This window comes from Ambystoma mexicanum, chromosome 5q (genome assembly GCF_040938575.1).
Source record: "Ambystoma mexicanum isolate Mex_15411 chromosome 5q, UKY_AmexF1_1, whole genome shotgun sequence".
Lineage (NCBI taxonomy): Eukaryota > Metazoa > Chordata > Amphibia > Caudata > Ambystomatidae > Ambystoma > Ambystoma mexicanum.
In genome coordinates this window covers 210,075,451-210,102,942 of record NC_090933.1, presented here as the reverse complement: position 1 = coordinate 210,102,942, position 27,492 = coordinate 210,075,451, and the positions used below count along the sequence as shown (strand labels likewise).

The window sequence follows — 27,492 nt, the reverse complement described above, 5'->3', positions numbered from 1 at the left end:
CTATCCGATACAACCTTCTGCTACTTATTTCCAGCATCTCATGTACTGAGATTTCCAGAGGAGGAGTGTTTGCCCCTTATTACATTCAACGTATTCTTTATCATGCATTGCCCAGTGAACTAGAAAGCTGTGCTTCCACTAGAAGGCCACACTTCAAAATGGAGGACTCGTGCAAGGGCAATGGCAAACACCTGTAGTGCCCGCAAGAGAGGTGCACCTAAGAAGGGATGGGCAGAGGCACTCTCGCAGTAGGGGCCGTTGGCCACTCTGGGGCAATGCATGGAAAGGGGCACAGTCACAGTATGTGCCGCGTCCACGATAAGGACACTGGATGGCATCTGCTATTTTTATATCACCTCACCAGAAACATATGCCCACAAACATAGGAGTGATATTGCAATGTGACTTTCTCCACAGAAACCAGTTCTTCATGTAGTTCTTGGAGAAAACACACACACACACACACACACACACACACACACACACACACACACACACACGCACGCACGCTCGCACGCACACCCCCCCCTCCCTCCCCCCCTCTCCCCCTGCAAGAAACTTGCATGAACAATGTCTGTCCAAACCCCTTGGAAACCAACATCTATGCAGCCTTGGCGTTTTGTTAGCCATTTCCGCCGATGAAATACACCGTAACTGCGCTAGCTTCGCTTTTACAGAAAGCATTTGTTTACCAGGGAAAGGGCACACGTAGGGGATAGACATAAAGGTAATTCAGCAGGACACTTACCCTTTGCTGCATTGGGGGTGGTGTCCTGGGCGACACCTGCAGAAGAAGGAGAGAACTGTAAACATTCACAGAGGTGGACTACAGGCAATCCTGCACATTTCTTGGTGGACCTCTAGACCTTGGGACCCTTTGTGTGGATCCCCATGCTTTCTGCTCCTCTCTCTTCCACCAAGCACCGCCCCTTTCCTTCATCTCTACTCACCAAATAATTGGTTACGAAGCTTCCAGCATGTTATTCCTCTCTTACCAAATGTTATGTAGGTTGATCTTTTTTTTCACTACTTTTATTAAATCTCTGCAACGGGGGTGCACGTGCTTTCAAAATTCACTATTTGGGCCACATTTTTCCACATATTCCTGTGGGAGAGGGTCTCGCACTCTCCCCAAACACTACTCAGAAGTGCCCAGCTTGCTCGTACAGTGTAGTAAGGGGGTTATTCTGAAAAACATTTCCTGGCACACTTCAGGCAGGCCGCGGCCAGGGTCTTGATGGCTACTGTGGTCGAGATTTTAACTTCCCAAGCAGTAGGTCTAAGGTCCCCCCGCAGGTCAGTACAAGGCCCCCTCCTTTAAGCAAAGTATAAGGCGGCGCACAGAGAGGAGCCTGGGTTACAGGTGGCGTTTGAGGAGTGTGAATGTAAGCCTTTCTTGCCAGCAGGGGAGTTGCTAGGTCTGGAAAAGACCCGGGGCTACGCTGATGTCAGGACTGTCGGGACTGGGGGCTAGCTAGTCTTCTGGCTGTAGCTCCTGAGATTCTATCCGGGGCTACAACCAAAAGATCAGGGGCTATAGCCCCCCGTCCCCTAGCAACGCCCCTGCTTGCCAGGCCATCATTTGCTGTGGTTTGTAGATTTGGCCACATTGACCATTTGGAGATATCGGAAATGAACCCTTACCCTGAGAATTGTCTCGCGTTCCGGGACCTGCTACAAATCACGTGCACTGTAAATAGCATTGGATCGACTTGCTAGCACATGAGTTGTTGGACATCCTCGGCAGTGCTGATAGGACAATCCCAGTGGCAACTGGTGACTGGTATCTATTGGTTTCCTTTTGTATTTTTGGCTTTTTTTTCTCTTCGCCCTGTATTGCTCAGTGTCCATAAGCACATGTGTGTGCTGCTCATGCCTCCAGTATACGCCATTTGTGGGTGCTATGCTGGAAGGTCCACAAGGACAAAGCAGCCCATTCAAGCAGATGCTCTCCTGGCCTTCTATCGGGCCTCCCTGTGCTTCTCCGGGTCGACCCAGGTGACTGAGAGGGCTCCGCTTCCCGCTAAAGCACTCAAGGTCTGCCAGCCAAGAACAATGGCAGCCAAGGATGGCAGGTTTGAGGTGGTCATAGATGCTGCGGGTGCCCCTGTGTAAACCCGCCCTACTAGTGGGAGGAAGGGTGGTGGAAGATTACACACAGAGCACGGCTGAAGTAGTGCTCTTGGAACGCTCCACAGGGTTGGAATCAGGCTCTTTAGGTTTGCAGTATTCATGCTTAAACATCTATGTATGAATGCTCCTAGCCGTTGGTCATTTCAGTGCTCTGAGGATCTCGGGGAGGGAGTTGCATAGCTAAGAGGCGAGGAAGAAAGGAATGTCAGCGGGTGAACGAGTGCAGGATAGGTATTGGTTTCATAGTTATTAATTTATTTTTTTCATTTATAAAGCAGACAGCAACCCGTAGGCATCGAGGCACTCTTACAAAAAACAGTTACTTGCAGATGAGACAGTTAAACCATGATAGGCAGGGAAACAGCGGGGGCAGATAAAAACATCACAATATATTTCGAAGGAGCTCAAGCCTAGTCAACCAACCAAGTTTCGAAGGTCTCCAGAATACCCAATAAGAGAGTGCAGCTCTCAGGGAGGGTGGTAGAGAATTCCACTGTTTTGGGAAGCTGGAGCCTCTGGCTTTAGTGCGTCTGACTTTGGGTTGACCGAGTCGATGAGCATAAGGGGTTCTGGTGGGTCTTGATGATTGCGCTTTAGTGGGTTTCTGGGATAGGTAGGGGGTGCAGTGTTGGACAAGCACTTGTGAGTAATGGACAGGGTTTTGAAAATGATTTGTTCGCGGATGGGCAGCCAATGTACCGCTCTCTCCTGGCGGCAGAGATGTAATCCTGTTTGGGGATGTTGAGCGCTGCTCGGAGGGCATTATTCTGGATGGTTTGGAGCTTTTGTATATTTTGCGATGAAGTGCCATCAAATAGGACATTGCAGTAGTCAAGCCTGGAGCCAATGACTGCACGTGTGATGGTTAGGCAGCTGTCTTGGGATACAAAGGGGCTGGTGGCATTAACCAATTTAGTTGTGTAGGTGGCAGAAGAGGCTATGGCGGTCACTTGGCGTGTCAGTGAGAGAGTAGCGTCAAGGTGTACGTTTAGTTTTCACTGAGGTGGAGATGGGGATCAGGATGCCATCAATGTTGAATGCTGTGTATTGGGGGATGAGCTTAATAAGCGCCGCTGGAGGCCCTATCAGCAGGATCCGTTTTGTCCCCATTGAGGCAGAGGTGGTTGGTTGCCATCCGGGCCTGGATGGTTGTGTAGGTGGCGTCAAGGGTATTGGAGTCTTCTACATAGTTGCCTGTGAGAGGGAGGATCATTTGTGTGTCATCGGCATAGTTGGTGTAGGCTATGCTGAGGGAGTCGAGAATGTCGAAGAGGAGTGTGGTGGAGTGTGGGGGGAGATGCAGGAGCCTTGTGGTACCCCGCAGGGGATCGGTGCTGGAGGGGCACTGGTGTGGTCGGCAAACACTCTAGTAACTCCACCCTCTAGAAAGGAGGCAATCCAAGCTGTGGCTATGGAGAAGAAGTTGGCTGAGGTGGTGAGGTTGTGGCAAAGGATTTTGTGGTTGACTAGGTCGAAAGCTGCTGATAGGTCAAGGAGGAGGAGAAGATCGGGCTATACCCACATCTCTGAACTCATCCATCTGTTTTTTTTTTAAGTCCAGAAGTGCTGATTCCGTCCCATGGCCTGGGCGGAAACCAGACTGGCGCATTCCCAAGATGTGGTCCATTTCCGGGTTGTGCTGGATTTACAGATATGCTGCTCTAGCGATGATTTTCGTAGGAATCCGGCAGTCGTGATTGCCCAGTAATTGTTGGGAGATGCTGGGTGTATGGAGGGTTTTTTTAGTAGCAGAAGAACCCAGGCTTCTTTGAGACTTGTGGGCACTATGCCCGTGGTAAATGGGGCATTGATGAAGGCAGAAAGGAGTGGTGCAAGGGCTTCCGAGCAGTCTTTGATGATGGGTGCTGGGCATACATAGCCTTTGCACCTAAATAGCTTTAGGCTTTTTGGGACGCATAGGAATTCAGGCTCTGTGACAGCTTTGAAGCTAAACTGTGGGAAGGTTGAAGAGGTCGAGGTAGCAGTGGTATGTATATATGTATTGGAGCTTGTATAGCGCCGGTAGCCCGAAGGCATCAGGGCGCTTAAACAATACAACACAGAATCTACCAAAATGGGCAGAAGAATGACATATACAAGGACTAGAATGACCCGGAGCATACTTCCACCTCGGTTCTTTATCTGAAAAGGTGTGTCTAAAGCCGTTTCCTAAAAGCCAGGTGACTGACTTCTGATCTCAGAGATTCGGGGAGGCTGTTCCACAGTTGTGGTGCCAGCACCAGAAAAGATCTACCCAACCCAGTATGAAGTGGGTCTATTTTGTTGAGCATGGCTGATTGGATATTGGTACATCAAGCGTCATCTTTGGTGATTGAGGTGGGTGGGGGTTTCGAGCTCTTTAAGAATGGTGAAGATTTCTCTGGTGTCTGATTTCACGTTGGCTATTCCTGTGTTGAAGGTTGTGGATTTGGCAGAAATGATGGCTTGTTTGGAGACTTGATGCTTTGGTGAACTCCATTTTAGTGGCGACTGAGGGGTATTTTTTCAGCTAGATTCTGTTAGTCATTTTTTTCTCACAGATCTTGTAGGTCAGGGGCGAACCAGGAGTTCAGATGTCTGTCAGATGTCCGACAGGTTTTGCTCTTCGTTGGGTTAAGGGTGCAGTAGTGTCAACTGCAGATGTTAAGGTTGATGTACAGATATCTACTAGAAGGTTGGGGGTCACCTAGATGATGATGTTCATGTTTGGGCATGACCAGAAGAGGCAGGATGCGGTCTTCAGTGAGCTTGCGTGAGCTGCGTGGTAGAGAGGGGGCAGAGTGAGGGTGGTAGACTTAGTTGTCTTGGGGTGTTGGATGGTAACAGCAATGGTGTGGTGGTTGGACCTCGGACAGGGGGCATTGAAGTCTATGGTAATCTGGTAGTTTAGGTCTGCAATCCAGTCCAGCGTACAACCTTTGTCATGTGTGGGGTCGCTGATAAGTTGCCTAAAGTTGAGGGCCTTCAGTGAGTTGGAAACAGATGGCCTGGGCATCTGATGGATCATTGAGGCCTAAATTGAGGTCGCTGATGATGATGACTTGAGATGAGGCTTTGATGTTGTCTCCTATGCTGTGGAGGAGGTATTCTTCAAAGGAAAAGATTGGGCCTGGTGGACCGTAGATAATGTGGATGGGGATGGTGATGGTAGACGAGATGGTTAGCTTGAGTGAGAGGATAACCACATCTTTCTCCAAAGAGGTATCAAATGGTCTTATGGGAAGGGAGTCTTTTGCTAATAGAGCAACCTCTTCTTCTCTTGCATTAGGTCTGTCTTTCCGGTATATGGTATGACCTGGTGGGATTGGTAAGGATAGGGCAGGGCTGCATGCTTCGTGGAGCCACGTTTGAGATGGCCTGGGCATCTAGGCTATGGGATGTGAGGAGATTGTTGATGTCGAGAGGGTGGGCATTTAGGGATCATGCTTTGACTAGTGTGCATTTCAATGCTGAAGTCTTTGCTTTGGGGTTGTTGGGGAGGTCAATGGAGCTTATGGAGCCTGGAGCTAGGATTCCCCTAGAATTAGCAGGCATCATAGCCACATTAGGGGCACTTATAGCATGGAACCTTTATGGCAGCATTGGTAGGCATCAAAATAGGGTTTGGAACATGTGCATGGTATGAAACATTATTGGCAGCATTGTAATTGTAATTGGTTATTTATAACGCGCTTAATACCCAGAGGTTTCCAAGTGTGGACCCGGGATTCAAACCTGTGTTGCTCTGCGTCGTCTTGCTTCCAAGGCGAGCGCGTTGCTCATGAGCTATCCTCCCAAGACAGGTTGTTGATATTGCATCAGTTCTGTGCAGCAGGGTGCACGTAGAGTACAGTCAAAGCTTAGTTATCTGGCACCCCATTAACTTTAACAGTCTGTTAACGGGCATCTGACTGCTGGTAATAGTAAGGTTTGGATTAAGGAAATGCCAGATAACAAAGTTTTTGAGACTCTGCAAACTGAGGTCTGGAACCAGGGTGCCGTTAAACAGAGCAGAACACCAAGAAGCGTTGGTATGTGGCCTTTTTGCTCTGTTATCCATCTCTCTGCCACCCGGATACCTGACGCTCCTTTATCTGGCATATCTGATTATCCGTCATCAATGGTGCCGGATAATCAAGCTTTTACTGTAGAAGGTATTCTTGAGGTTCGGTTGATATCACAATCAACATAACTTAAATTATGACATCAGTGTAACCATCCCCCATATTAATTTCACTTCACAATTAGTCATGTACTCCTTCGTATATGTTCAGTGCACTTAAATATCAGATTACCAAAATTCGCTGACAGGGGCAGGCTTTTGCCAAAATTGCCAGGAGGGTATTTCCAGCACAACACCTTTGACGTTCATATACCACCTATTGAAAAGATCGACCAAAGCCCTGTAGCATGGTTTCAGCCAAGGTGGACCTCAGTTGAGGACCAAGCATGGGAATTGAGGACCACGGTGGTCCTCAATTCTCATGTTGTTTTTCAGAACGACAGGTATTGTTCAAATGATGCTCATATAAATGGGTATAGGTCGAAAACATTGCACAAAATGACAGCAAGTCAGAAAACAACGAATTGTTTTAAACACATATTGCAACATTTTACCAAATACATTTATGGGAGGTTGGGGGGTAAACTAAGGTGGGGGATGTGGGGGGTCTCCACCACCGGCATTTTATTTACGATAAAATGTGCAAAAAGTAGTTTTTGAAAAATCGATGTTTTAGAATTTGCAGTAAAAAAAAATCTATTTTTTCACGTAGATCTGTTACATCAATGTCAACCACAGAAGGTTTGCCTAGTCTAGCGTTGCAAACTCTAGCATCAAGGTGAAACCCAGTGCCACCGGGTGCCACCTAAGTGTTATCAGCAAAGCGTTTGAGAGCACCAAGAGGTGTTGAGTGAGCACAGCACTTACGATGTTCTTGAAGAAGTGGACAACGGGGTTATCCTCAACATGTCGGCCATGAGGTTGGTGCGAAGCCTTCTGGGGTGAGTAGGTCACGTGGCTTGCCCGCGATGCATGATAATCCTGAAACGAAGGGGGTGCACTTAAGTATGACAGAAGAGAACAGAGGCGAGGGAGACAAAGTGAATCAAGAGAAAGAAAGCATTTGGAGATAAAAAGGGAGGAGGGCTGCGCAGGATTTCAGCCTTCAGTCACCATGATCGCCATACACAGGGTCATCCATCAACATTCGAATGGTCGCATCTTTGACTATTCTTTATTTGTGTAGATTTTTTATGTAGGAAATACTCCAACAAATAGCAAAGCAGACTCTACAAACATTCCCGACTGATGCTTCCATCCTTTGCCTTCATGCACACACCTTATCACACTTGTGAGTGCTCAGCCCAATGTGAAGAGGACATTTCCAAGCAATGAAATTTCAAAAAGAAGAAAAATGTACCTGGATGTTCTGGAATGGCTTGTGCCCTTAAGTAACCTGGAAGCAAAACCTACAAATTCAAGTGATCCATTTACAAGATTGTCAAAGCGATCATGCTTGGTTCCCCTTGTAGATGCCTTTTCCTATGTTGTGTGCATTTCTGTCCCTGAACTCTGCCAGTGTGTTGGGTCATCCTTGGATTGTCCTGCGTTTCGTCCCTTACTATACAATGCCCGTCCCCCCCTATAGCCCATGGAGCTGGGCTTTACCAGCGGATAAATGCTTGGAATTCAGGTTGCCATTCCAAGGCGTGGCCACTGGGGCCTGATTCCTTAAGCAATGCGTTGGCCATGGCAGGGAGTACAACCCAAAGCCTGCTCCGACTTGGTGCCAAGCAAAGTCGGCATGGCCCGGTAATTCCCTAATTTTGGGGACCCGGAACCCGGTTTGGGGGTAGCATGCCGCTAAAAGCAGCATGGCTACCTCCAGACTTGTAATGAGGCCTAATGACGTCTATAACTGAGCATCTCACTATTCCTACACCCCATCTGATTGAACTAGTTTCACCTGCAGTTGCGTTCTTATCAGACCATGGCTTTCAATGATATACGATAGGTTATTTATATCGCGCTTAATACCCAGAGGTTTCTAAGCGCGACCGGGGATTGAACCTGTGTTGCTCTGTGTCGTCTTGCTTCCAAGGCGAGCACGTTGTCCCTGAGCTATCCTCCTGAGACAGCCTGCTGTACACCTCTAGCAATGGCAAAGGACAAGCATGCCGACAGCCACAAACTGCTGGACCACAGGGAGCCACAGGTGGGTCTGTGACACCCGTGTCACTGTCGCGGAGGATGGAGAACACTAACATCTCTGATGTCTAGGCTCTTTACTAGCTGATAGAACCGGGATGGCACCCTGCACGTCTGGCGGAGATACAATTGTCCAAGGGCTTAAAGCTCTTTAATGTGACACTGCTTCTTCTTGTAAGAATGTATACACAAACGCAAAGAAACAAGAAATATCTGTGCACCTTCCATGGGAGGACCTTCAGTACTTAACAGCTAATGCAACAACTTAGAATGTGGGGTTTACTAGCCATCAGTAGCTACTAGTGTCTAGCCATACTTGGGTTGCCAGCCCAATGAAATTAGGCATTTATTGGACATCGGCTATTTGCCAAATGTAGATGTGTGACAGGGTCCTGAAGGTTCCCGCTCATACGGCCTTGAAAACATGGGAGCAATCCGTTATAGGAGGTCCTACAGAGGCAACAGTGACGGGTATAGCGCGTTGATTTGCCAATAGAGAAATCGTCTTCCAAAAGCCACACAGGTAGCTCTGTTTTTTTTCGATCCTGATATTGGTCTTTCCACTCTCTTCACACGTACAAGCCATGCCCATTCACAGTTCATACAGAAGTTATATTTTGTTTAGGGTTGACAGATGACTCCATGTCAGGAGGGACACAGTGTCGCAGAACTGGATTTTCACTTCTCCATCAATTGTCTGGTGGGAGTGGTAGTGTTGGGTCATTTCAACTGAATAAAATGAACTGAAGTAAAACTAAGGTAAAAATCACAGCCCATGTGTGGCGTAGGATGTCCCTCATTGTCATGGAGTCACCTGGCAACTCTAGTGCAGTTGATATCTGTTGACATGAACATTTTGTCACATCTAATTATTTTATTAAGCAATTAGATGTGTGATGTAATCGGGACCACTGAGAATCCTAATGTACTGACCAAGTGGAGTACTTGTGGTGGTTTACATGGCACGGTTGCTGTGTATCTCCTATTCTGTATGAAAGCGTGATTGAATAGCGTAGCCTCTCTCGGATGTTGACCAGCCTTGGATTTAGGATGCAATAGTTTCGCTTTTTGGGGGTTCCTAGCCATCCGAATTATAATGACATGTAGTTATGCTATGTTTTATCTAATGAAACCTAAAGTGAGCAGAACGAAATGTGTGCCTAGCTGTGGAGCCTATTCATTAAAAAGGGAAATTAGCCTAACATTTGGGAAGCCGGAAGGTTTGTGGGACTTTTTTCAGAAGGATGGGTTAGAAGGGCAGGATCTGATGAATAATGGCGGTTGGCTATTAATGGTGGATGTATAGATCCACAATTGTTTCCCGCAAGTGGGATCGTGGACACATGCTTGTTTCCACTGAGTAGGGGATTGGATGCACCAGTGTTTTATTAGAGAAATACTTCCTTCCGAAGCGTGAAGCATTGGGCCTGCTGTATACTTGGGGCTATGAGGTAGTAGCACGTTTGCTTCAAAGAACAAAGTCTTGGTTCCAACGAACATTTCGCTAAAGAGTAGAAGTCTTGACCAATACTTGGCTCCAAAAGATTTAGGGACTTAGACACATTCTTGGTTGCAAAAAATAGGTGCTTCACCCATGCTTTGTTCCTAAAACACAAGGGTGTAGGATTTACACTAGGTTCTAAAGATGTGCGTGCCCAATTACCTGTATGCTGGTGCAGTAAATAAGTGGTGCTAATGGAATTATTGCTACGTTTACAGCTATATTCGGAGTGTGGGGGTACAGTGGAAAAAATCCTCCAGTGCTTGGATTGAGATTTTTTTTCTTCGCTTTACCTCCATAAAATGTGTGTTTAGACCAGAGGTCTACAACCTGTGGCCAAACAGCTGTTTCAGCCTATGGTCCCCTGATCCCGCACGATTGACTATGATGGCTAGGGCTGATGGTAGCTGGAGAGCCAAAGTTTGCAGAGCCCTGGTTTAGACCCGCATGTGCTTCCAAAGAATAGAATCTTGCCCCCTCCTTGTGATTCTTTAAGAGTAGAGAACTGGATTCCTACTTCGGTTCCAAATATCGCACCCTTTGGCTTACACTAGCTCTGGATTAACCTGCACCTGCTTCAAACAGTGGGGGTAATGTCGTGCGGTGAGCATAGAAAAATTAGTCCCACACATTTTCCAGAGGTTGATCTACCATCATTCAATTTCATTTAAAATTTCAAACAAGCCCAGGTGAATGCACTCCCACCGTGCGGATGGTCAAATTCCTCACAGCTATAGCCCTGGGACCTTTGGTTGTAGCCATGGATAGAAGCTAAGGGGCTACAACCAAAAGGCCAGCTAGCCCCCCCCCCAGTCCTGACAGTCCTGACATTAGCATAGCCCCAGATCTTTTCCAGACCTAGCAACACCCCCGCATGCGATATACAAGGAATAATCTGCCTTGGTCTACCAATGCGAGCACCACACATGCTTGCACTTTTTTTCTGTGTTCTCCAGTAAATAATGCGAGAATATTAGACGTAAAATGGCTTTACGGTAAAATAATGACTCCGGTGAAATTTGCCTCAAGTTGCAATCAGACTTGTTTATTGTTTGAGACATCGGCCTGTGAAGGGAATCGCACGCCTCAGGAACACATTAGCATGGACCCAGCCGAATGACGCACCGTTAATTTGATAAGACTTTGACGCGGAAGCGGCTCTGACAATCTGTCATGCGCAATGAACAGTAACATATTCCTGCCCCGAAATGGCTGCTTTTCGGTGTGGATCAGTAGCTTTCAATAATTCGTTTTTAATGAAATTAGCAATGTTGCGGCACTCTGAGGATAACATGCTGGTGATTTGGCATAGTATGAAAAAACCTATTAACAGCACTTCAGGACAGTGCATCCATTTAATGTGTGTCTTTATGTATGAATTGGGATTTCTAAAAGTCGAGCTTAGTTTGCGAGGGCTGTAGAGCAGAGGTTTGGTAGAGAGAGAATCGGGGTGCTGGAGGCTAGTGGGTGAAGGGGAAAGAGAGGAGGGTTACTATTGGTGTGGAGTGTCTTTATGCAATTTAGAAATATCTTTAATGTATATGCGTGTCCCTCCCCTCCTGCAGCCACCATTAAATGCCGTTGCACAGTTCTATGTGAAGCCCCTTTGCTGCACTGTTTGTTGTGAGAGATGTTCCTTGGTGCTTCATTGCATCTGGCAAGAACAAAAAGAAACACACTTTAGACTCCAAGGGCAGAAATTGGCCCACCCTGAATGTAAGCACAGCCCCTCCCCTGTTTGAGCAATTGAAGGAAGTGGAAACGCGTGATAAAAATCACTGGGGGCTCTGAACAAATTACCTCTCCAATAGCCACTCAATCTGCTGAGCTATCATAGTGGAGTTCTGCTTTAGTACTCCTCACTTGACTTTTAAAGAATTCAACATCGGATGTTCATTTCTGATAGGCTCAAAATCGCAGCATTACCCACAGTGCAGTTCATGGCTCTAATTTGCATATGATACAGCCCCTTCTGGAATGACATGGCAGGCGAACAATGATGCCCTGGAGGGGTGCCCAGTGCCGTGCCAGAAGTTAGGATTTATTGATCTCTTACAGCCATCAAAAATCAGGTTTACAAAAGTCACCCCGAGTAGGATGGATATGCCCAGATATGATTTCCGAGCCTGCTGTGCACCAGACTCACTGCAAAGACTCTGTGAAACCAACCCTACTGTGACAAGACCACACAGACCAAGAAGAATACAAACCCACGACTAGATACTCAACCCGAGAAGATGGAGTAATGAGGCTCAAGCCTCGGTATCCAAAAATCACTGCTGATGGATACAAATCTATCAGCAAGAATAAGAACAAGCGCCCCAGACTCGAGCTACACAAGCAATGCCCAATGGGGCCAACGCATGTCAGGCATTGCTCGTTCTCTTGTGCAGAAGGCATGCGATATAGCAGTTGGAGCTGGGCTGCCCCTTTTTCTTTTAGGACTAGGCCTGATTTGCAAAAGGTTTTGTCCTTCTGTATTGGCATGGCTGGCTGAAACGTGATGTTGTGGAGGGTTGCCCAGAGTAATGTCAGAGGTTAAGATTCATTCCCAACCTTCCACCCACCAACCCCAATGTCACTTACCTTTGCACATTCTAATGCATACCAAAAACAAACAAACAAAACGCTGACATTTGTACATGTATAATTATTGCACACGCTTTGTAATCAAGACACGACCGCCTTTACAGCCACTTACCACTGTATGTTAGCGCACGGGCCGCATGTCTCTTCTGCGGTGAACATCCCATCTGGTCAGGTCTTTCGCTTTAGCAAGAGTTGCACAGTATAGGCATGGTAGCTACTGCATTTCCCTCAGGATAACACTTACGTTTTCAATGAACCCCTTTTCCATCCATGCGGAGTTTGCCACGAGGCACCTGAGGACTCTCCAGCCTGTGCAGAATGTGTACTAGCCAGCGCGTGCCACTCTTCTCAATGCAACCTCGCTTACAATGATCGTACACTTGACTTTGAATGTAATGGTGTAAACGCAGAGTTCAGGTGTGGCTAGAGTTGCTTTTCTTCATATGGCGCCAGTGAAATAATGGACGAGAAAATGAGAGGTAAGGCGAGACGAGCTTTTTTAAATGTACTTCCTAAAATCCGTGATTCGAACGGCCCTACTTGATGTTGACATGGGGCAAACACGTTGGGGCATGAGTGAAGAGATGTTTGTTGGTTGTGCAGTGTGGGGGAGTTGACGGTCGCTAGGGACAAGCATAAGAACTGTTCTAGAAGGGGGTTGCTACTGTTAGGCCTGAGGCGGTAGTTTGGGGCATAGTACATTGAATTGAGTTATGGGCTCAACCATTTGGGTCACTGGAATGGAGATTTATTGTCAATTGTATGTTATGGTTCAAGGTTCTGCGCGGAACGGTGAGGTGTCATGCCAGGTCCTCACCGGTACATGCAATGGGGAACGGGACTGGGCGCCTGGTCGGTTTAAGGGTTCACATTTACCTCAGGCCCATTCCCAGGTCATGGGGGGTGATGACCACAGCCACACACGCAATGTGGTAATTGATGACATAACAGTTCTTATGATGTCATTCATGCATGGATTTGTCGCCTTTTGGTGATGTAATAAATGCGACCTAATGCCTTCCAAAGAATATCTGACTCTGGTGCCACTCGCTGGCTTTGCCGCTTGCGTCGCCCAACGTAGGCGGCATAGGGCTGTAACATGCTGCCATGTCGCCCAAGGGAAACTAAGACCCCGAAGCACAGAAGTCGCCCCGTCCTCCAGCTGTCTGGGATTTAGAAGCTGGAGGATTCTAGCACTAAGCACACTATAAATCACAAATAAACCAAAAAGAACAGTGTCAATGTTTACAAACACAGAGTTGATATAAGTGCTCTTGGGCAAATCCCATTAATCGCCCTTTACATCAGTTCATAAACATTTTGCTTTGCGATTACTTGTCACTCATGTACTAAGTTTAAACATGTCATTTACTACTAAAATGTATTGATGTTCTAGGTTCCCACTTCCTTGACCACCCTGCAATTCTATTCGGAGGGTGGCATTTGGTGTTCCGGAGAGACAGGAGCCCAATACATGATCTAGGTCTTGTTGGCCTTTCTCTCTGCCTTTAGAACAGTTCACAAGCATTACCCGTCGGTGTCTCCTCAACAGGCTGGCTTTGTGTGCAGATATTGTATGCTGGGAGGCAGTGCTGGAATTGGGCCGGATTGTTCCTCAATTCAGAATTCTGGGGCAAAAAAAAGTCTCCATGGATGTTGAATTCGGGGAAACAAAGTGCCCATGCCCTTGCGGGGCCAATTTAATACACTGTACCCGCGGTAATCAGCCCTTCCCTACGCTCAGAGGCAATCTGCGCACACAAGTATTCTGATCGGCCTGGTCTTTTTTAACCTAAGTACATAACAGTTCAGTAAAGGTTAACTAGCTGCAGACACAATAGCAGTGAATGACTGGCACTGGCGATTGTGACTTATCATGTGCAAATGGCGGCTGATTAAAAATGTGAGGGGGGCATAAAGATGCATGAAAACAGATGTTTCTTCGACTGTGTTTCTTTCTATTCAGAGGCATTTGTTTTAGGGTGCCATTCATGATATGGAGAAACAAAAGTAAGCATACACTGTTTGCTCAAATGTATTGTCAGGTTTGTTTATTATGTTATTTGTTGTTTGTGCTATTGGCCTATTGCTGCATATTTTAATCCCTCTATTTTTTTTAGCCTTGAAAAATAGAAACAAATGTAGTAGAGCTGTGAGGTTCTGCCCTGCAGAATCGCCACAGTACAGAGAGGAACCGAGTGGGTGCCTGACACTTTGAAAATCCTCTGCAAGGCCGCTGCAGCCCCAGACAGCTGCCGAATAACCACTGCCAGCCTCCCCGCTGTCCGCATATGTATGCCATGCCATGTCATTGTGTGTTTGCCAGTCGCCACGCGACGCTCGAGGCCTCTCGCGGAAAAGCAGCGGGTCTTGCCGGGCTTCCAGGGAGGGTGGGGTCGCGGTAGGTGAGAGCAGGGGTGCGCAGTTTACATGTGCGCGGGAGGCTAGCTGGGACGATAGGCATTCAGCACTGGGCCGAGTGTGTACGATTTCTCTTACTTCAAAAGGAAGACCAAAGCACGAAGAAGGCCTCACCGTGTCCGCGACAAGGAATATTCTCTCAACCCACCGAGTTGCAACGCAGGTTTGCAGTTTACCTCAGCAGCGAATGTTTATGAGGAACGATTACGGATTTTGCGTGGATTTCGATTAAGTTAATTGGTTGGTCACTGATATAATCCAACAGGATTTAACCATTTAATGAATGGACAGCCCAGCCACGTACGATCTCGGCCCCTATGTCTTGCCAGGCAATATTGCCGCTTCCCAGAGAGCACACGCAGATCCCAGATGCGGCATCGTGGGCAATAAAAAGACGAAGGACTCTTGGCCTGACTGACTAAGCCAACCAAACCCTCCTAAGCAGTCACTGTGCTACGACGAATCAAACGGTTTCGGAGAGAGTTCACCATTCTCACGGCTCCACCCTCTGTCACACGTGTCGACTCCACCTGAAGCTTGAAGCAGACTTCCTACGATCCCGCAGTTGCCACAAACCCCCCTTTACCTAGGTGTTTTTGTCCCATGGTCTCTTTCACAACCTGACCACTGCTGCTCCGTTCACAAAGGGGAGGAATTGGGCTGGAACAAGATGGAACTGTAGTGGCGCGCCCTTCCGTGGAGGCCCAAGGCACATACCCCAGCACATGTTGAGGAAGCTCTCTGGCCCCGACTGCAATTTATCTCCTGCACTGTTCTACGTCCGAATGTGTGGTGCTCAGGAGACTCGTGGAATGTGGTGATACACAATTGATTTACTAGCACCGTCGAAAAGTCTTCATTTGCTCACCAGAGAACCCTAACCCCAGATTATAAAATGCACTTTGACTTTGTGTGAAGGAGCCAGCATCTTACATTCAGGGAATCCCATACTATTCTATACTTAGCATCGCCTCCCAGCCCCAGCCACAGCCACACAACGGACAATCCCGGCCTCTACCCCACAGAAGGGGAGGGGGGGGGGTGAAGAGTTCCTGTAGTACATGTCAATTTCCAGCACTGCGCAGGGCTGAATAGCCTATTTTCTCTTGATTTTACCCGTGGCCAACATGCCACTATTGGTCTATAGTGTATCACGAACCGAAAGCAGCCAGAAGCAGTGGTCAGGCGGCATGAGTGATTCAAAGACCCACAAACACTGACCTGTATAGTGCAGAAAGCAGATGTCCCATCCCACACCTTCCACAGAGAGGGAAAAAAGTCGTTTTCAAAATAAAACTAAACATTGTAGGTGTTAAATCACCTAGAACAAAAGCATGTGTCTGTCCTGTGAGACCCAATGTAACTGCTGAAGTGGGTGGAGCCTAAAATGATTTCTTTTGGGAATTCAGGACGAACATGCCCCCCCACCCTCTTAGCGCTTAGGGGGCTAACTGGACTTTTGGGCAGAAAACAACACAGAACACACATGATAAGGGAGTACAGGACAAGGACATGGAGGCTCTGTCCCTGCAATGCACCTCCATTGCGTTTTAGCGGTTTGGGGTGGTTATCTTTTTGTAAGTCGATCTCGAGTCCTCCTTGTTGAATGATACTGTTCTGTGCCCATTTCCCACGGCTCTCCTTGTGTCTCTGTGTCTGCTGAATAAAAGAAGAGCGTGATACATGACAGGACCCGCTGGTGATTGCCACTTGATGGAAGCATGCATGTGGGAAAAGAGCAGCACCAATGTATCATCCCTATCATGGCAAACTAGGACAGCTACATACCAAATGGGCATAACATGAATTGCCACAAACTCAGCGGCTGGCCGCCATGTCCTTGTACGTTGTTGACATAACATTTGACAGGTGTCCGCGCTGAGACACCGTAAATCTGAATCTCTCTAAAGGCTAGTTGCGCTTCAAATCGCTGATCTTGCACCCTGTCAATCAACCGAAAGAGGTAGACGTTAGGCGACAGGGGAGCAGATTACATTGACGCGTGTACCTAATCCCACTTCAGTTAATATTCTTGACCGGCACTTGAAACTGAGCTGATGTGAGTTGCAAGCCTCAGGCTATGGTAACTGGCATCACTGTGTCTCTGCTGGGATTTCTGAGGATCTGCTGCTTCACCTGCTAGGCCGTTGTCATTTCGGATGATGGGGTCTGTCCGCCAAACCCTTTTCTATAAGAAAGAAGGGGATCCGATTACAGGCAGCATCTTCAACCATGTATTTTTGTGCAGGCCGAATACAGGGCCAAAAGTCTCTGAAAATGACAAGTTGTTTTCAGGAAAGAAGTAAGCTCATCATCGGCCTGACTATTTTCTCTCCTGTTCCCCTTGTTTTAGTCATACAGATTCCTTAGACTTCACACCGGGATCTGTAAAATAACACACTGGGCAGGACGAACTGTGTCTAAAGACACAATAATGATTCCTTCATCACATACTGTTGCAAGTTAGACAATTGCCAGTTGATGAAATGTTTGACCTAGGAAGCCTGAGCCGGATTAATAGCTTGTTTGATATGTAATCTCATGTTTGGATAGATTTATAAAGCGCTCCTTTGCCACCTGGCCATTGACCATATGGCCCCAATGACCATTTAGAGCATTTACTGCATTTGATATGATATGATAGGTTATTTATAACGTGCTTAATACCCAGAGATTTCTAAGCGTGGACCCCCAAGATCGAACCTGTGGTGCTTCGTGTCGTCTTGCTTCCAAGGCAAGCACGTTGCCCGAGACCCAATGCCTTGCCTCGATGCCTTCACTCGACGAGGCAAAGGTGCCATGGTATAGATCCATTGGGTAGGTTAGGTGAATTATGCTGGCAAGGGGATCAGGCCCGTCTCCTACATGTCCGTCTCTTTTGAGGTGATGTAGGGAACTAGGGGGTCGGAAGCAGGTTCTGTGATGCCAAGAGTGATATGAATGTTGAGAGGGTGGGTAGGGTAATGTGGATGTTGAAGTTGATGAAGATGGGGTGATTTGGCTCTGAAGGTGAATGTGGACATGGATGTTGATGCGGATGTTCAGGGTATGTGAATGTTGAGAGGGTTCGGCTGTGGAAGGGGCGAGGATAGGAAGGCTGTTGTTGTGGCTGTGGTAGTTGATGGTGTGGAAGTGGCGGGTGATTTCGAGCGTCGGGTATAGGGAGATTTATTTTGGGAGTGTGATGTGTATATGGAGGGGGATGTGAATGTGGAGGCTTTATTGTAGACCTACGGCTATCCATCGCTAACCATAGCTCACCCTGCCCTATCCAAGGCTTTATTACTGACCCAGACACCCAAAGCCTCTTCGTCGAGGCAGCATTGCCCAACTATTCACACTCCATGCCTCCATCGGATGCTTTGCCACAATCCGCCCCCCCCCCCACAACCCACCCCGAAGAGACTTCCATCCAGAAAAGCTCAAGCAAGTAATAGGCACTGAAGGTAACAGCGGGTATCCAACCCCCATCGAACTTGGCACACAAACAGGGAGTTATAATTAGCCCATGACTGATAGACCAAACCCAGTTGCATTGTATCTCACAGCAGTGCCATTCATGCCCACTGACAGGTGCCTGGCCAGAAGCTATGGTTCAGTGGCTTTCTTTGCCCATGGAGGACATGGGGCAAAGCTGCAAAGATGCAGCTGCTGCCCCCCTGTTGAGAACCCAGGCCCTAGACTTTTGCCTAGATACTGTGTTCTCCCAGAGTAAGTGGAAGCACCACAGACTAACCATCTAAGAAAGAGAACAGGGCAGTGTCCTCCTCGTGCCAATAGCTGGCACAGGTGACCTCCCTGTCTTCTGTGAAGGCAGCAGGCATGGCCATTTTAGTGAGGTGCTTCAGCTGGCAAAGCAAAGTAGAGCCAGGGGGAGGAACATGACAGTCGCAGGAGATGCCAGAGTTCTGGCGAAGGATACACAAGGGGCTACTTTGAACCACCCAAGCAGTACTGGACTTCATTGGAAGCAGATGGGTCCCCTGTTTACGCTGTTTATAGTTTTAACCTGATGCCCTCAGTCCTCTTTGTTGACAAAGCGAGTCAGCCATTTCCAAACCACCATCTCCGCTTACAATTGTACCCGGCAGCATGCCACCTTCCTATCTGTGGATCTAGGGAATGAATTGCCATAAAACTGAAAAACACAAAATCTGCAAGGAATTGGGCTTCTCTATTTCAATCATTTCTGGGTTTTTATACCATCTATTTTACCGGCCTATGGTCATGCATATTAGTGCGAGTGTGTGATTTTAGTAACGCATCTTATTCACCTTTTCGATCAACTCCTCTCCCTCGATCAATCCAGTGTGCTTAGGCAACGGCTTATCAAATGAGCTCAATTCCAGGCAGTATTGAGGTTCCAGGCCACCAATGCAGCAGGGGCCAGGCGGCTTAATCTACCCAAGGTTTTCTCTACGGAAGGCTTCTGTGATTGTTTTAGTCAAGATATACAGGTCAAGAAGTTCCTCTCTCCCCCTGAAGAACTAGGGCCTAAAGTTACCACCCAGATCCGGAGTGCCCACAATAAGGATAGGATAAGGTGATGCAGAAGAGGCGTGCCGTCACAGATATGAGATGCAGGACAAGGATCTCCCTCGGAGGCTTGTAATGTACAGGTGTCTTGAATGGTGTAGAGCTGTAAAGAAATCTGGATCCTAAATTTTTGCTGAATATTTTCAGAGCCAAAAAGTGTACTCTGCCCTTATGCGAAATTGTACTTGGGTATTGCATTTTAGCCACTGTCCTAACTAAGTCCTTGCCCCAGTTTGAAGGCTCCGATGGGCCATCGCCTCGCAGCATTACGATGAAATACCTTTATGCCAATAAAAAAAAAACATGAAATGAGGTTACTGATTACAGGTGAAGACAAACATGTTAGCAATGGTCAGTTAATGCCTAGTCAAACTGAAAGGTAGCAGCTGAAGGATGCAAGTCATCAAGGCAGATAATGTAGTTCGTCGACCATGGAAGATGCTGGAAATCAGGCCTCTGTCTATGTTGTTGAAGCAGGCAAAAATCTTCCATAAACATTTTGCTTTTTTAACAAATTTTACTTGCAGCATTTACAATCAATGTGCACGATTTCATTTTTGGGTTTTATAGCGTATTACCAATCTATAAGGCGTGGAAGATGGCCACCCTTCTTCATACGAGGCGTGGACGATGGCTGCTCTTCATACGAGGCAAAGAAAATGGCCGTCGCCCCAAATGAGGCATGGAAGATGGCCGCCCCTCATGGGAGAAGATCGGTACATAAACACCATATTTTACAAAAGGGGAACACGGTGGGTTATTGACTTTTTTGTGATTTCACACTGTGGACCTAGAATATCTTTGGCAACAGAAATCGGACATACCACAATTACATTTTGGGGGATGCAAAGAAACAAAAGCCACTGCATTCGCAATTAGTGCACAAATCGTCAGTGTGTTACATAGTTTAATAAACATTTGCAGAAGCCAAAGAATACAGAACGATGACGGTCAGAAGCAAATCATGTTATTCGACAATCACCACAGGGTCAGTACTGGCATTAAATACAACACAGCATTTTACACGGGTATTGATTACGCATCATGTCGCTACCAAAAGGCAAGCAATAATACACGAAGACACTTGCTTTCACAATAGACGACGGCAGTGTGCAGCTAAATGAAGTGGACCGGAAATTAATCTAGGACACAGTAAACGGTTGGGGCCATGACATTCAAATCAAAGGCAGTTTCAAAAACGGTCAGTCATGGTTAAGAAAAAGAAACGGGGAGAGGGAAATTAAAATGTTAAGATTTAACATGTATGCACCGTTCCAGTATTTGAAAAATATTTGTAGACACTAGAAAAGACCGGCGGCACAGACAGCAGTTGCCAGTACGAAGCTGAATTTCTCTTTTTACTTTATAAAAAAAAAAGAAAAAAACGAGATGGTTTGACCATTTAATAAAGTGGTGCAGCTTTACTAAATGTTGCTGAAAATGTACATAGCCTGCTGAAATGTGCCCAATGTACTGTGTCCTTTACAATCTGATCATCATGTTCCCCAAAAGCAATAGAACTTTCCAGAGAGCGACACACGCCAAGGAATGCATTGCGGCGCACATGCTTTTCAAGCCCAGGGTTTACTTTTGGTTGCAGTAGCAAGTCCTCTGCAGTCCTGTCAGGAGCGCGATTCCCGTGGCCAGCACTGTGTTGCCATCACCATGTGGTTGCTGGCGCACTCCTTCAAAACAGTAGTTCTGTTATCATGATAAAAGACGCCACTGTTCATTGCCTACTCCAAGTAAGTCCCTCCATTGGGGCTCATGCAGCTCAATAAGGACCGGTTGGAAAATGCCAGCGCCCAAAGCTAGGACATGAAGTCCACACCTGCACGGATTGAGCTACATTAACCCTCACATGGGGCCTTGTTGTCATTAATGAGGCAAATTTCCTGTTCACGTTGCTATGATTGAAAATAACAAAGATACAAGAAGTTTTATTTTTTTTCTCCAAAGGTTTACAAGCTTGAGAGGGTGGGTTTCAGCCCTGTAGATCCTGCTCCCTGAATCATTCTGGTCAGAGTGACCATGACCTTTCATTGCATCTGAAGAAGGTCACCGTTTAGAAGAGAATACGGATTGCCACTTCCCTAATACCAGAGGCATTAAAGGTGCTCTTTTCTACACGCCATCGCCTGGTCAATGCAAGAAGCATCCTCTTCTCCGAACGCCATCAAGAGTCATTGGTTTAATGGAGTGCCTAGTTCCTCCAGGTGTGGGTCTACCTGGAGACAATTCTAGGTGGCCGCAAAGGGCTCGACCGGCAGAGGCGTATCATGTTGGACCTACCACCGCCAGATCTGACATTTCATTGGAGGGGACACGAAAACGGTACTTTGGCTAAGGCGGCCTACGTATGATGGCCAAGATTTTACAACCTCGAAGAGATTTGAAACGTTCTTCAACAGACACATCTATAAAGCGCTGTGCAATGCTCAAAACCCCTAGTCCTCTGTGTACTACGCTCAAAACCCCTAGTCCTCTTAGGAGCCAACATTCCGCGTGTGGTCATGATTCAGGCCTATCTGTAGTGGTCCTTTATTGTGAGTAAGCACACTCGTAGAGCATTTAGCGATCATGCAAATAGCAGCGATGCACAGTATAAATCCCAGTAACATAACAAATAGCCACGATTATGCCAAGGTGGTAACCAACCCAAAGTAAATGACATCTAGCTGGTTATAATACCATGGTGATTACCAACCCAATGAAATTACCCTCTCCTTCGTCAGAGAAGGAAATGGGGAAATTAAGACCTGCCACGGCTTTATCATGGGGCCAGAGATGTTCCAAGGATCTAGGCCCCACCCAGAGAAATCAGTGGACACCATTTGTGTCAAATGGCAGAGTGTGGATTTTTGTCTAGCTGGTGATGACGAGCCAGCCTCTGACCCCCAATGGCCACCTAGTCTGAACAGAGCCACCATAATCGTGCACAGACGCCCCTCTAGGAACCAGACAATGCAGCCATTCACTTTCCTTCTGGAAAAAAAGTGGGTGTTCTCACTAGTACAGTGCACAAGGAGGGCAGGCAATGTAAATGTGCCTCCCCTTGGAATTTCCAACAATAGCCACATCTACTGAATGTCTGCCCACGTGCCCTACAAAGGCCAAGTGTTGGTGCTGCATTCCACTGCGGGCTAGAGTGGGCTGTTTACAAGGCCGCATTATGCTTTCAGGAACAGGGTGAACACGGAATCTGTCACACTGGATCGCACTTGGTGCAAGCCACCGCACAGTTCCACAGAGGGGTGAGAAAAAGGATGATGCAAGCTTCTTTAGCAGGGCAATGTCTCCCTTGCACACCTCAGCAAGCTCTCCTTGTGATCCACGCCTGCATGACGAGTACCACTGAAATGGTTGTAGCTAGACCACGCAACCAGAGGACTTTTAGGCAGGTCCCATCAGCCCTAAGCAGCATAGTCCATGCTGAGGGATCGTGGGAGTTGCTGTTCAAGACATCTGCAGGGCCGCAGGTGGCCGTCCCCTATGATAGACCATTCCCATCTGCCATGTAAGTCGCAGCACATACGTTGATGCCCCAATCGCCCAAAACAGTGATCCCAGAATCAGTGGGTTCCCTGGCTTTCTGTGAACATGGAGGACAGGACACCGGCCGAGCAAAGTATGGCTGCTTCCCTTTATGATAACCCAGGCCATAGAATGTTGCTCAGATCCGGTGGCTTCCGAGTGTATCTTTCAGCATCACACACTGACCCATCTAAGGCAGGGCACAGAACAGGGCAGGGCTCAGAGGCCCGGTCACCTCCCTATCTCCAGGAAAGGCAGTAGGCATGCCCATGTTTGAGAAGGTGGATTAGCTGGCACAGCGTGCTGCAGGTGGCATGCACTGGTAGCTTAGTTTTTCTTCATTTTTGGAATAAGTAGGCCACAGCTAGTTGTATAGTGCCGGGAATCAGGGAACATGATTCAGTCAATCTTGGCTTTAAAACCTTGACAATTCTTATAAAACCAGAAACCAGCCTGGATATTTGTGTTGATCGCGGCGTACCATCGCCATTGATCTCTTTCGTTAAATTTGAAATTCCCACTGGAAGTGGCAAAGGCATCGGGATTGCATTCCAGAATTGGAAGACCTGACATTGACAGGTATCAGGCTCGTCAAACACAGACTTAGTGAACAATTTTTCAAATGGCGCATTTTGGCCATATTTAAACAAAAGATTTTCCCTGGCCAAAGTTCAATTGCGAGGATTGGAAATGTTTTGGGAACAGCACAAAACGCATTCAAATCACTTGATCAAAGAATGCTTTTCAATAAAGACCCAAGTATTCGACCTCAAGAGACCCTGACAAAGCAGCCCTTTGAAAGCATCTATGTTTTCATCATTATAGTTCATTTCGGCCGCTAAAGACCATAAAATTCACATGTAATAATATACAAGACAAACCACAAACAAAGAGAAGTAGGTCAAAACAGAATGATCTGCAATTGATCAGAATGGAAATGGGTAAAAACAACGCAGCAAAAACACGAAATGAATCAAAATCATCATATTCACCCCCAAAAGCAAAGCATTTCCAGAAACCCCCCGCCCTTTGACCACAAAAAACACCAATAAGCATGATGTGAATATCCACGAACACTGCGCTGTGAGTCAAAGTGAAAATCTTTAAGCATTAGCACACAACCACCAACATAGGGCTCATCTAAACACATCAGCTACTGCCACCATAAAACAAATGCACAACTGCACCCAAAGTGCCACAATCCTTGAACTCCTCCATGCCTGTAACATTTGTGACTCAGACAAGGGGATGGCAGGTGGGCTCTCAACTGCCAAGCACAGGTGGAGGGAGTCGATCACCCTGCTTAAGGAATTTTGTTTGAAAAGGATGACCAAAAACGTTCATCTAAGGTCCAGATATTTATAACAGAAGAAAATAAAGTGGACAACACTGTCCACAGTATCTAAACAATGTGGACAATCAGGGTGGCTACCTGAATTCCATTAATTTCTTCGAGAAGCAAGCGGGAGAAGGCCCATACGCAATTTCATGTACATCTATGTTTCTCAATTACTTTTGCGCAATTCTTTCCTCACCCATCTTGCGCTCCAGGGATGGATTTCAGACACAAGAACGTTAACAGCAACTTGCAACCCACGCAAGTAGGCTAAAAACTACAGAACACTATTCAGTTTCACGTACCGGCTAAGAGGGGTACACCAATCTACTCCCACAAATCTCACCCCACAGCAACCACTAAACCTATAGAAAAGTTAGTTGCTCGTAAGGTAACATAGAATGCTTGGCTGCTTTCTTAATCATACACTAATACTTGTACACTTTACCCTCTTGAGCCAAGGGTGTGCATTTTGTTGCCCGTGCCACCTCCACAAATGACAGTAGATGAGCTTGCCACCATATATCCCCAATTTGCCCCCCAAAATGTTCACTTCTCAAAGCATGTCCTACGGGCTAAAGCAATGCTGCCTAGGCCACAAGTAAAACATAAAAAGGGATACATACATGAAGCATATATAGTAGACAATCATGATTTATATTCAGGTAGATAGGGCGCTATTCTGCTACTCTACAATCTCGAACCATGGAACTAGCTTAATGTCGGAGAGGAAGGAGCGTGGACTTGACGTACTCTAGAAAATTGGGAATGATTGTCATTTCCGGGGGCCATGCCGCGCAAACGTTGCTAGGGCTACGCACCTACATGGATCGTGAAGGTTGCACCAAAGCTACATGTTGGTAAATGGAGTGGAGGCATCTCGCCAAGCATGTCGTCAATGCAGATGCGAGCCATTAGGGCGGGATGCGGCTTAGATATGAAGTGACCCGAGTTCGAATCCCGACTTGGCCACATTTTGAAATCCTGAGGAAACCAATTATTCTCCCCGATTCCAGTTCCGTTATCTGCAAAAGCTCTTAGGCAAAGGCATTTGGCACAGGGTAGGAACACTCGATTGCTGCTGAGCACAGCAACATTTGGAACTCGTCCAATCCAATCAAAAGCCCTTAGTGGTTCGGGGCAGACATTGGAGTGGGCCACAGAGGAACCCTAGTGACAGCTGTTCTCTCACATGTGCCTTGTGGCAGAATGCATTGTCTTTGCAACCTCCAGTTCTTGGAGTTAGAAAAGTAGGAGATGCTAGTACCAGCAGTCCCACAGTACCCGTTTGTCTTTACAGGATTGGAGTACTGTCCTATAGAAGCAACATTAGAAGTTGGAGGGAGGCTTGCTGCGAGCGTATGGTGAGAAAGGTCGAGAAATGACGCCGAGAAGTTATGGTACACTCTTTAAGTGACATTAAGTGACAGCACTTACTGTCCCACGGTTACTATCCCTGCAAGATTAAACTATTGGCCTACGGCTTCTCCCGCTTTGAATAAAAAGAAATGGCAATCCTGGCTGCCCGGCAATAGGAAGCCATTTTATATCACGTCGTGCCCACCCTTCCTCAAATTAGCAGTAGTGTTCAACCCATGCAGGTTGGGGCAGCATCTTTAAAATGAACTGCCATGCAGTATGGGGATGCCAGATAATAGCGTTTGCCCAAGCTTCTCTCTGTGATCACCACTGACAAACAGCGGCACCGCTTTGACGGAAGCATGAGCCAATTCACCATGAGTAAAACCCAGGCGGCGTAGAGAAGATGCAGCGGGTCCAGGTCAGGAGTGGATGTGTATTGCATACTATTAGAGTTCCACAGTGCAGGGGGCAGTTCTTCTGAATGCTCTTCTAATTAAATACATTAGGGGTTACCTGCCAGTATGAAAGCCACAGTACACCAGCCTCATCAATCAAGCGAGGTGAGCGCACAGCTCCTAAAGAATACATTTAGGTCCCAAGAAGAGTACTACAAAAAAACACACTTGCATTTTAAGAGGTTATAAAAAGCACATACAGCATGTCCTGCGGTTAATGGCAGAGCGGTTTACAGTCAGGCAATAGTTTCGAATTCAAAAAGATGGGCATTGGTTCTGTTGGATAGGCATGGCCAACATGGAGATCCTTCCACGCACAATTAAAAGGTACAGGTGCCACTAGCACAACGTGTTGCCCAGAATGGAGCAAGGCAGAACCAGCGGCAGGCTGTCGCAAGACACACTGAGATGACTACATTACACACTATAGCCTGGAGCTACTCGGTTAATTGACACAGCACTAGGACATCATCATTAGCGGCCAATGTTCCACTCCCCCCAAACGTTCCCCGAGCTGCACCCACATTCACAATACTCCTGCTTTGATGAACATCTAAAAAGAGTTGACGATTAATCAGTGACGGCACGATTATGCATCGTTGCCAAGCATCGGGTGGGCCCCTGTATGCTGGCTAGGCGCACCCTTGCTTTCTGGTGACTCCCTCCTGCCTCCCTCCCGTCAGTTCCTTGGTTTACCTCTTCTAGTTAGTCTTTACTTTTGAGTTAGTAGTTGACGAGTGGTTCTCTAGTCCTCAGCGCTCACCTTTCCCGATCCCTTCCTGACACCTTGCTTTTCACCTCCAAAGAATTTGCCCAGTGAGTCGAGTAGACCAGAGTCTCTGTGCCTGCCGTGGGCGTCGTAGCTGTACCGGGAGTGGTGCGACGTGCTGGCGGTTGCCATTTTTGATCCTTGCCCACGGGTGGAGTGCTTCTGGGATGCCATCGTGTCAGATTCCTCGGAACTGGCTGAACTGTCCTCTTGGATGGTTTGGAGCTCGTCTGACTCCGATGGCCGGTCTTTGAAGGTGTTGTCCTCCCTGCCCGGTGCATCTCGGGAAAAGAGGCGGACCAAGTGGGGGCGGACGGCCGAGTCAGCTGGGTTGGCCCCCGTCCAGGCCTTCTCCGGCTCGGCTGCGCCCGTGGAGTCTGTCACCGCTGTGCTCTTCGAGGAGGTCCCATTGTTCTGGTTCACATCTGCTTCTCCTGCAAACAACAAGAGTGAGATATGAATGGCTGTCTGTGAAGAGCGGAGCAGACCAACAATGCTACTTTCTTTCAGGGGCCATGAGACGGCCACTTCATGCAAGGCTCACAGTACACCAGAACTGCAATCTCTTCTCCAAATGCCTTTTGGAATTTGCATTCACTCATGCTATTTTGGGGTACATAAGGCCTGCGTGGGCCAGCGTAACCCATTTTAGCTCATGAAACCTCA

General features: G+C 47.3%; 1 protein-coding gene across 2 annotated transcripts in view; it reads right to left on the bottom strand.

Annotated features, from left to right (window-relative positions):
* The window catches only part of MBP (myelin basic protein), a 979,252-nt gene that overhangs the window by 16,075 nt on the left and 935,685 nt on the right, over positions 1–27,492 (bottom strand). For both annotated transcript variants that reach the window (XM_069620722.1, XM_069620721.1), the window contains exons 4-6: positions 26,821–27,260; positions 7,043–7,156; positions 749–784 (exon numbers count right to left, since the gene is read on the bottom strand). In XM_069620722.1, the coding sequence (XP_069476823.1) occupies positions 749–784; positions 7,043–7,156; positions 26,821–27,260 (590 nt within the window). The remainder of the gene's footprint in view (positions 1–748; positions 785–7,042; positions 7,157–26,820; positions 27,261–27,492) is intronic.